Consider the following 11,925-nt stretch of genomic DNA (forward strand, 5'->3'; position numbering starts at 1 on the left):
ACACACACACACACACACACACACACACACACACACACACACACACACACACATATATATATATATATATATATATATATACTCTATATACTCGACTCGCTTGTGATGGTCTCCGTCTACCAAATCCATTCATAAGACTTTCATTAACCAATGGCCACACAGTAGAAATGAACCCTGTACTATGTGACTGGGAAGCAAACTTCTCACCACACAGCCACACCAATACACACACACGCACACATGCATACACACTCACACACGTATGTACGTATTTATGTATGTATATATATATATATGTATATATATATATATATAGAGAGAGAGAGAGAGAGAGAGAGAGAGAGAGAGAGACAGACAGACAGACAGACAGACAGACAGACAGAGACAGACAGACAGACAGACAGACAGACAGACAGAGACAGACAGACAGACAAAGAGAGAAGGTGCTTAGCCCAGTGATTAGAGCATCTGGCTCGCAATCATGAGATAGTGAATTCAATTCCCGGACCGGGCTGTGTGTTGTGCTCTTGAGCAGCAAACTTTATTTCACGTTGCTCTTGTTCACTCAGCAGTAGCAATGAGTTGTGACGTCACTGATATCATGCTGTATCTGCCTTTGCCTTTGCCTCAGTGGCATGTAGAGAGGTAACTGGTATGCATGGGTGACTGCTGGTCTTCCACAAACAAGCTTGCCCGGACTTCAGCCTCGGAGTGGAAGTTTCTAGGTGTAACTCCATGGTCATTCATGACCAAAGGAGATCTTTACCCTTTATATCCTTAGAATATTGTTTACTTTCCCGTGCCACTATAAAGAGTGAAAGTAGAAAGACCGGGCCCGTGTACCTTTACCAGTAGTTCTATGAAAAGATACCTGGCCTGAGTTTTTCATTGTTTCATATTTTCTCTATTGTATTGGTAATATGTCAAGAATTAATTGTGCCATTATACCATCGTTTAAGTTTTTAAAACTGCCGTTTGTTTGTGTCTGTATCAGCTAATGTGTGTGTTAAATTAGTATTATGCATGTAGGTGTTTAGGTTTGTGAGTTTTAGAATATGTGTATGTGTGTGGAGACTGCCATAATGGAAAGGTTATGATGTTCGATTCGCAATCAGGTAATTTGGTAAGTATCTTTTAGTATTGATCAAAGATGGCTCAAGTTTTTTTCAGTGAAATTGGATAGACAGAAACTGCTTGAAAACTCATCAAATGGATTGTTCTTCTAATTGAAGCACCAACACATGGAACGCTGAAGGACATTGAATCTTGAAGTTAATTTTAAAGGTGCCTATACCTATGGAATACTTAGTTTATCTTCGCACATCTGACATTTTATATTCTTCGCTTGGAATGACAGAAACATTCAGTAATATTTCATTTCATTTTTTTCATAACTTTCATTTTTTACAATATTTTTTACAATATTTCAAAGATTGGAGATTGATCTGTTATATGATTCTTTTGCTACATTAATATGCACTGTCCTGTGCTGTTAATCGATTTAAACTTGTAATAGAAGACAAAAAGAAACGCTATGTTATGGCTCGTTACATTCATTATAACATATTTATCATTACTTGATATGCTGCAAATGTAACGCTTAATGGCGACTTGTAACAAAATTCTAAGCCTTTCAGTTGTTCATGTATTTTCAAAATAGGCTTGAGAGATGATGCAGATGATATTGGTAGTGCTAGAATTATATGCTTTACGATTATTTACTAGTAGATTCGATATTCAAATCGGTAGAATTTGATTTGAAGTTAAAATACCTAGGATCGATAAAATAATTAAAAGTATCTGGATGCCATTAAATTGACTTAACCCATTCTCTAGAGTTTTACCATAAATCTGCAGAAAAAATCTATATTTAAACGAAGAAATAATTTTCATAGTATTAGTTTTATTCCTAGTTTCTCAAATGGAAATCTACGACGGAGCAAAAGAATATAATATGAGAAACAATGCATAATTGTAGTTGCATAAATGTAGGTCAGCTCTCAGTGCTCAGATCCTATGGTCAACAATGTTCCAGCTATGATCATTTTGCCTTTCTTGTATATCAAGGACTATATTGTTAAATGTGTCCTTTTATTTAAGGACTGTGTGATTTGGGGGACATTTGGCTGCACTGTTATATCTATGCCTTTTTTGTTGTCAATTTCATTTGCCAAATATTTATATTCGATGAACCCAAGCTCATGACACATAATGAGCTAGCATAGATATTTATGATGGAAAACGGATGAGACTAATCCCTGTCAGGATGGGACACTAGTTTCTAGGAAGGTATTTCTTTTAAACACACAAATTTGTTAATTCAATGTGCATCTGCAGTATACAGTTGTAACTTTATACCACTTTGAAATACTTGGATTGTAGGCAGGCCAAAACTCTGAGGATTAAGAGTCTTGGTTAAAGATATACCCTAGCACCGGTGGTGATATAATACAACTAATTCTTCATATGGTGATAACTCTTCAAATATTATACTGAGACCCCCCTCGGTCATGACTGACCATGGGATTGCACCTAGAAAGTTACCCTCCCAAGCACAAGTCCGGGCAAGGTTGTTTATGGAAGACCAGCAGTCATCCATGCATACTGGCCTCCTCTCTCCACGCCACCAGTGTTATCCAAGGGAAAGGCAAAGGCTGATACAGCTTGGCACCTGTGACGTTGCAACTCATTTCTACAGCTGAGTGAACTGGAGCAACGTGAAATAAAGTGTCTTGGTCAAGAACACAGCACGCAGCCCGGTCCGGAATTCGAACTCACAATCTCACGTTCGTAAGCTCGACGCTCTAACCACTGAGCCATGCGCCTTCACTCAAATAAGTACATATCATAATGATATATGCATAGAGAAATCGTGTAAAGTTATTCATATGAAATATAGCGAGTTTAAGAAATTGTAAATATTCATTAGATATTGTATAATAATATTGTGGTAAAGGAGAAATTACATGTTAACCAGTGTTAACATATGTTAGCAAATATGGTACTCAGCGTGTAACTAATGCTAAAGGAATAGACTTAAACAAAAAAATAGGATATTAATAATCTTATCATATATAGAAAATACATCCGAGTGAAAAGCTATAAATAGATAATTTATATAAATTTCGGTCTGCTGTTTCTACTTCCAGAAAATAAGACCGTCTAGTGATTTTTGTTTGGGGCTCATTCATAGACAAGGTCTCCAAGAAAGCCAAGTTCCAAAACTGTTGTTTAGTATCTGAAACCTATATGAAATGAAACACTTACCTCGAAACATGATTTAAATGGCTTCTTCCTTTGTTGTATCACTCCAATGAACTCTACATTGACAGTGCGTAAATCACATATTCACTACATTACTTTACACATTTGTGCCATGAACATAGCCTTAATAAAACACAATATGAAAGGTATTGAACGTGTGTTTTGAGAGTTCTCTTGTAGAAGCTTGCATAAAAGAAAGTCCATAACATTTCAAATATGGTTAAGATGTTTCCTTTGTAAAAAGAAGCAATTTAACTGTTGCATCAAATATTTTCAGTATTTCTCAGACATGTAACGAACTGTACAAATAAAAGAAATACAAGAATATCATTTGGAATTCATCGATTTATATTTCTGCTATTTGATTTAGGTGTTTCCTGAGTGTGAATAGCTTTTGTTATCTTTACAGAATCCGTTCCTCTTCTCATTTATTCACACCCACCTCTTTTATCATGCGTATTGGAATAGGGAAGGGCATTTATGCTTATTTTTCTTCTTCAGATATCTGCCAACTCAACATCCGTTAAACTTCATCCAAAACAGCTGCAACAATTGTTGCATTATTATACCTGTATCTGTGTGTGTGTGTGTGTGTGTGTGTGTGTGTGTGTGTGTGTGTGTGTGTGTGTGTGTGTGTGTGTGTGTGTGTGTGTGTGTGTGTGTGTGTGTGTGTGTGTGTGTGTGTGCCCACGCGTGTGTGTGTTTATGCTTTTTGCGAATGTATTTCTGTATTATCTACAACTTTGAATTTCTCTATTCAGCATATCACAGAGTTTCGTTTTGAAATATAGCATCGTTTTGTATTAATTCCTAATAAGTCATTGATCATATAGTTACACAGCCACAAATATTTTACTTCCTAAATCAGACACAATGCTATGGCCGAATACGTACGCGCGCGTGAACGCACACACATATACACACACATACACATGCACACACGTGCACACACACACACGCACACATATATATATATATATATTATACACGAATGTATGCATCGACCTTATCATTAAAAGTTTATACACACACATCAACATACACACATATGTGTATGTACATATGTATGTTTATAGATAGAATAGATGTATTTCTGTGAGCGCGTGCATGTGTATGCATTTGTGTATGTGTATATCTTTGTGTACGGACGAAGGAAGTAACACTCATTACGTTTTGTGAGGATTGTAAATGCTTGACAAACATTTACACGATTGCGACTCTGAGTCTTATAGTAACCCAACGATTTAAAGCGAAATTTTTAGTAAGCAGATCCCTGACAAATTGGACGTTGGTATATGTATATGTATATATATATTTTCACTTGTTTCAGTCACTTGACTGCGGTCATGCTGTCGTACCGCCTTAAAGGGTTTTAGTCGAAGTAAGCCTAGTACTTATTCTATCGATCTCACTGGCCGAATCGCTTAGTTACAGGGTTGTAAACGCACCAACACAGACACAAGGACACACACACATAAATACATACATGTATACATATATGCGACAGGCTTCTTTCAGTTTCCGTCTACTAAATCCACTCACTAGGCTTTGGTGGGCCCGAGGTCATAGTAGAAGACACTTGCCCAAGGTTGTATGGAGCGGGACTGAGCCCGGAACCATGTGGTCGGGAAGCAAGCTTCCTACCACACAGCCACGCCTGCGCCTATATATATGTATATACATATTGTGTGTGTGTGTGTGTGTGTGTGTGTGTGTGTGTGTGTGTGTGTGTGTGTGTGTGTGTGTGTGTGTGTGTGTGTGTGTGTGTGTGTGTGTGTGTGTGTGTGTGTGTCTGTGTGTGTGTGTATGTGCGTGTGTGTGTGTGTGTAGAAAACAATTTCATTTTATTCTACACGGATAGAGATACAGGAAAAATATAAGTTGAAAATGCACTCAGAACAGTTAAAATATTTTTTATTAATATATTCGAATCTTTAACCAGTTTCAGTTTACACTGATTTTCAAACGGTTCAAATAGAAAGATGTGGCTTATGTCACGACAACCGTCTTGCTTCTGACTAGTGTTTGAAGCTTGTCTTATTTTTATAGGGAGTTCATGGCTCAAATTAGTATATGTTTTGGATAGGATTTGATTGGTAGAAGATAGTCACATGACTGGTCTTTGAAATTTTCGAAGGTTCCCCGCTACGTCCGTGTGTTAGTATCAAGCGACAATGCTTGGCATCGTAAGTTAAGGCTGACACGGTTGAGTTGACTGAACATGTCCAAGCAATCAATGCTCTGAATGTTTTCTGTGAAGTGTTTGTAGAGAATGAACACATGATTAAGTTTATAACCTTTTGTACGTTTCCCGCTAGTCCGTGTGTTAGTGTCACGTGACAGTATATATTGCACCTAAAATGAAGGCCGACACAGTTGAGTGAACACGTTTAGCTGTAATCAAGGCACTCCAAATTTAATCTGTCTGGTGGGAGAGTGGACAGGAGTCGTTTGTATGTAGTCCAGTGGCTAGAGTTTAGGTTGTTAGGTGTGTAGCCTCTTCATAAGTGGCAGAATGAATTTTGTATGTGAATAGTCATTTGTGTATGTACTCTGTTAAAGTTTGTTCACTCTTGCTTTGTACATATGTCTATGTGCCCACTAAGTAGACTGACCATTCACACGCAACAAATACAAGACCCCAGTACTAGACATATTCCACTGAGTGAACGCATAGACATGTGTGCAAAAAATAAGTCTTCCCACTCTACCTATGTTCAGCGAATACCACAGACGAAGCACGGATAAACAAAGAAATTGTTTTTATACAAACCTACAAAGTAGGGCATAAACTTCTTTTTAGGTGCAAAATATACTGTCACGTGACACTAACGCACAAACGTAGCAGGAAACTTACAAAAGATTATAAACTTAATCATGTGTTCATTCTCTACAAACGTTTCATAGAAAACATTCAGAGCATTGGTTGTTTGAACATGTTCAATCAACCGTGTCAGCCTTAACTTACGATGCCAAACATTGTCGCTTGATATTAACACATGGACGTAGCGAGGAACCTTCGAAAATTTCAAAGACCAGTCACGTGACTATCCTCTACCAATCAAATCCTATTCAAAACATATTCTAATTTGAGCCATGAACTCCCTATAAAAATAAGACAAGCTTCAAACACTAGTCAGAAGCAAGACGGTTGTCGTGACATAAGCCACATCTTTCTATTTGAACTTTTTGAAAAACAGTGTAAACTGTGAAACCGGTTAAAGCTTTGAATATATTAATAAAAATATTTCAATTATTCTGAGTGGATTTCCAACTTCTATTCTTCCTATATATGTGTGTGTGTGTGTGTGTGTGTGTGTGTGTGTGTGTGTGTGTGTGTGTGTGTGTGTGTGTGTGTGTGTGTGTGTGTGTGTGTGTGTGTGTGTGTGTATGTACGTGTGTGTGTGTGTGTGCGCGCGCGCGTGTACGTACAGAGAGAGGGGGATAATGTATTGTCAATAATATTTATACTTCATAAAACGAATAACAGAAAAATATTTCTTCAGATATATGTATGATGTAATTGAAATTTAATTTCTCCCAAGTAGTTTTTCTATTTACACCTGGAAGTAATGCCGACGACTTAGTTTTTTTATTGCTCTGTTCCTTTCAAGATCTCATAGTGTTCTCTAAAAAATGTGCAAAGTTTAAAAGTCTTAATATTAATTTATAAATAGATTCTAATATACTTAATTCGCGTTATTTGGTATCAGTTTTCATCGGTACCTAGAATCCTAGCATGACATATTGCTGCTTTTGATATAAACGAATGAAACATGACTCGAAGTAGGGAAGTCGGTGATGTACTCTAGATGAGACATGCAAATAGTGCTTCAATTTGAGTATATTAGTGAAACGTTTATATGTTAGTTTTGCGAAGGTAGACGCGAATTCAGTGTGTTTTGACCGATGCGTGATATTATATTTTTCCCAACAGATCCGAAGTAGATAAACTGTTCTTTCCCATGATAAAAACGCAATTATATTGCATATATCTTGTCAACTGATCACTTAGACTGCTAGGTGAACTGAATTTCAATTAATCAAGTTTCCCGTCCACAGAACGAAATAATTGCAGTGGATTTGATGTCAAAACATATAAGTTAGTAATTTAAAACCTCATATCGTCGATCAGTTTTCTTTTTACGGAAGGGGTTATAGAGAAAGCGCGACGTATAATGGTATGGATAGTAGTTTGTTTCAATTTTTATAACATACCAATTAGAAATAAGAGACAGTCAGGATTGCATAATTGCATTTTTAACCAGAAAGGAGAAGGCTGATTCGAAGACTATAGATGTAATCCATCAGTAGAACTATAAATAGCAATATATAGAGAAATTAAGCAGGGAAAAGTTCATAAACTCTTTGTGTTATCAAATGGATATTTTAAACTATTGATATTTCTCCTTTTTCCGAATGAGAACAGCCCTATGGAAACCGGGCAAACGGCTTTATGACTCTTGACGCTCGAAAAACAATATGTATGTATGTATGTATGTATGTATATATATATACATTTATATATGCATGTATGAATATATGTATGTCATTATTCAGTTTTATTTCAAGATTTCTTACCAATACAGAAAGATTCGGTTTCTAACTTAGATCCAAGTATACTTCAATGCAATTTCAACATCCACAACAAGGTATTTTTGTATGTATGTATATGTGCAGATTTCTATGTTTTGTGTTATGTGTGTATTCTCATGCATATAGTTACATAACTAGACATGCTCATATATGTTTAAATGATAAACTTCTGGAAAGTTTTACAGATTTTTACAGTTCCACTGATAGGTTAGATCGGTAGTCTTCGAATCAGCTTTCTCCTTTCTGGCGCAGTAGAACATGATACCTACAAATCTTGAATGTGTCGATATAATCTCTCGCTGGTTTCGTATTATCTGCACCTCCACCAATAATCTACATGTCGGTCTATATAGGACCGTTGACTCAAGAATATTATAACTCTCTTTTTTTCTTTCACATCTATCATTATAGTGAGGTTTTCATTCAACTGGAATATTCGTTGTTATGAGTTTCGTTCAAATAGAACACTTTTAAGCATTGCTTCATAACAGATATTATATTAATTTTTCTTTTATAATGTTACTTCATCTGTGAGCTCGCAAGAGCGTATTTCTCTCTGTGCATCTGTGTGTGTGTGTATGTGTGTGTGTGTGTGTGTGTGTGTGTGTGTGTATGTGTGTGTGTGTGTGAGTGTGTGTGTGTGTGTTTATGTGTCTATCTATGTTTATCAACTACAACTGATATATGGTGCTGTGAAGTGTCACACTCTTGATATCTATAACAAAAATAAAATCCTTACGAAGGTCACATCATGTGTTTATATACTGCAATCATATTAAAATGATTTTTAAATGTATAGACATTCTATGTTTTGTTAGGTAGTAGTTTAGAGCTAAATAGATCATATGTGTAGATTCAAAAATATATGCACGTTCCAACATAGTGAGTTTGTGGGCTAGGAGCAGAAGATTTTAGTAATTTTGACGATATAGAATTTATGTAGAGTGCTATATTATATCTACGCAATAAGGAATAAGCATCGTAATTAATTGTATTAATAAAGCAACTTATAGGTTCCATCTTCTGTAAACATGACAATTTAAAACACATCATTTATATACGATTTGATACAAATATATCGAATATTATGTATTCTTTTTTTATTACTATTTTCTTTGAGGCCGTGGTAAAGAAAACACTGTAAGGGCATTTAGCTTTCTTGTAACGTTAAGAAACGAAATACATAGTAGATGATATATAAATTAGTTGGATCGTGGTCGTGAATTCAAATTGTTCGCGGTGCTTCGTTCTATTTACTTGCCGCAATACTGGGAAGTAAATTGTCTTATCTCCATTATTTGAAGAAAATAAGTAGGAGGATCTAGGGAACTTACCTACGACAGAATAGCATCATATCAAAAACGATAAATTCAGTCATCTGTTTAAAATTAGGGAACCAAATTTTAGTAACACGCTCAGTCTTCCTTGAGGTACTTTTGAGCTTAGAATACTGTTATATTTTCGTAATTATGGTTCATATTATTCCGAATATATTTTTTAACTAATTAAAAGTAATAAGAAATGAGAAATTTGCGTGTTGTGAGATAAATAATGCTATCTATTTCCTTAGAAATATAAGGGCAAAATATTTCTTTCAATATGTTCATATTGTTTGTTGTTTTTCTCACATAGCTAGAGAGCGTGGGTGGACGCGACTGACAGGAATTAACTGAAACAGAGATCGAGGGAGGCATATGGTAAATGAGAGAAAATGAACAATTTTTGGATATAATCATGACGTAAACTATGATCTAATATATGCATGCTGATGTCGCAGACACTTCTATAGCAATAAATATATTTATATTGTTGCATTTGCAGGAAATTCGTAATTTCGATCGCAATCTACAACGTATTTTGCTGGAAAAAGAAATGATAAAATGCCTTTCAGGAATATCCAACCAATCCACCAGAATCGAAGGTAATCTTTTGTCAGTCTTCATATTATTTGTTACATTGCTGTTGTTATTGTTTTACACTGTTCTATGCGTGTGTATATAGATATGTATAAATGTGCTACAGGTTGTTCAAAAAGTCTCGCCGCAGTAAGTATTTTATTGCAAAATAAATATTTATAAGATGGTATAAGAATACAAAGAATATATTAGACTTTACAAGACTTTTAAAAACTTTATAAGTGATGCTGAAAGTGTCATCCTTCATTTTTAATACACAAGTTGACTCTTCTATACATGTTTTGAAATACATCTTGGAGAGTCTGGCGCGGTATGGACCGTGTGAAGTTTATGATTCCGTCTCTCAGCTCATTAATGGTTTTCGGGCGATTCTTGTACACTTATCCTTTACTTACTCCCCAGAAAAAAATGTCTGGCGATGTTAAATTAGGTGATCTTGCTAGCCAAAGTCCCTTCGAAATAATCCGTTCACCGAAAAACTCTTGAAGTAACGCCATGGTAATGCGTGAAGTATGTGTTCTAGCGCCATCTTGTTGAAAGTATGCAATATTAATTTCACTTTCAGTGAGTCGGCCTACAAATGGATAGACACTATTTGAGCAATATCTCTCGATGTTGATGGTGTCTTTAAATACTTCACTGCAGAGAGACTTTTCGAACACCCTATATATATGTGCGTATAAGTGTACAGTAAACTTTTGTAAACGCATTTTAACCTCAGTGAGAAAACACCTACCATAATAAAACCACAAATTATTATAAAACTTGCTGAGCCTTTGCCTGAAGTACTTTAACTCACAGATTCATCTTGTGAAACCTGTATCAAGATTTTGGAAATACAAAACATTTGTGATCACTACCATACCACAAAAGAAAGGGGAGAGTGTGTTAACTATGCTTATCTCTCTAGTGACGTAATTTTTTGAAATTGATCTTTTTAAACTTCTCTATGTAAAGCAAAAGCTACAAGCACCTGCTTTTATACTACCCATCTCTCGTTAAAGCATTTGGAAATATTCGAGATCTCAGAAGTATAGAATAGAATTGAACTTATCAGTGGATTATTACTAGCGCGGAGAAAATCTAAAGACATAACCGATCGTTCTAAAATGATGGCTATCTGAATCTTTCGCAATGGATTATATATTAATTTACTCTAGCGTAATAGGATTTCAAATTTTGGCACAAGACCAGCATGCCTGGGTGAGTGAGTAAGTCGATTTCATCGACATCAGTGCTCAACTGGTCCTTATTTTATCGACCTTGAAAGGATAAAAGGCAAAGTCGACCTCGGCATAATTTGAACTCAGAACGTAAAAGCGGACAAAATGCCGCTAAACATTTTTCCCGGCGTGCTAACAATTCTGCAATCTCGCCGCCTCTAGTGTACACTCAAGTGTAATATAATTTCCCCCGGAACATTTCCAATATATTCCCACTCTAAGTGAATATGAGCTTATTACTCATGACAGCAATTTCCATGCTCAAATATTCCTGCAATAACGATTTGGTTTATTCCTTAATTACCCTGCGCGCATAAGATAAAACTGGGTTAGTGTAGTCGCTTGTCTTGGTCTGTTTGTCTTTGTGTTTGCAAAATTAATGAAAAACGGCTGAACTGAGTTTCACCAAATTTGGCAGAAATACTCATTGGCTAAGTGGATCAAAATCATTAAATTTTGGTGTGATTATCTTCAAAACTGGCGGACGAGTGAATCAAAATGTTTTGGCTGTGCAGATTTTTGCGAATAAATTTATGTGCACGTAGGATATGCATCGTTTTCGCATGTTCTCAGCACATGGGTCTATTACTAGCACATAAGAACATGTATTATGTCTATTAAATACTATTTATCTCTCACCAGATAGTGTACTTTTTTGTCGATCTTACCATCACGGAACGGTATACATATATATATATATATATATATATATATAAGTTTTAAAAAAACACAAATAACAATAACAAAAAAACAACAAAGTGAGGACGTGATACGGATAGTGTTATTGGACGCTCGGGAAAGGAAGGAGAGAGATTACGACGTTTCGGGCGGAGCCCTTCGTCGGAAAGACAGAAAGTTCGGAGGATGGAAAAACGGAGGAAGAGGAAAATGGCACCGATGCCCACGAGGTTACATTGTGAAAGGAC

General features: G+C 35.9%; 1 protein-coding gene across 1 annotated transcript in view; it reads left to right on the forward strand.

The window, feature by feature from the left end:
• Positions 1–11,925, forward strand: part of LOC106884341 (glucagon-like peptide 1 receptor) — a 224,519-nt gene that overhangs the window by 107,558 nt on the left and 105,036 nt on the right. The window contains exon 2 of the mRNA XM_052970164.1: positions 9,682–9,781. Coding sequence (XP_052826124.1) covers positions 9,682–9,781 — 100 coding nt within the window. The remainder of the gene's footprint in view (positions 1–9,681; positions 9,782–11,925) is intronic.

Source organism: Octopus bimaculoides, chromosome 8 (genome assembly GCF_001194135.2).
Source record: "Octopus bimaculoides isolate UCB-OBI-ISO-001 chromosome 8, ASM119413v2, whole genome shotgun sequence".
Taxonomy (NCBI): domain Eukaryota; kingdom Metazoa; phylum Mollusca; class Cephalopoda; order Octopoda; family Octopodidae; genus Octopus; species Octopus bimaculoides.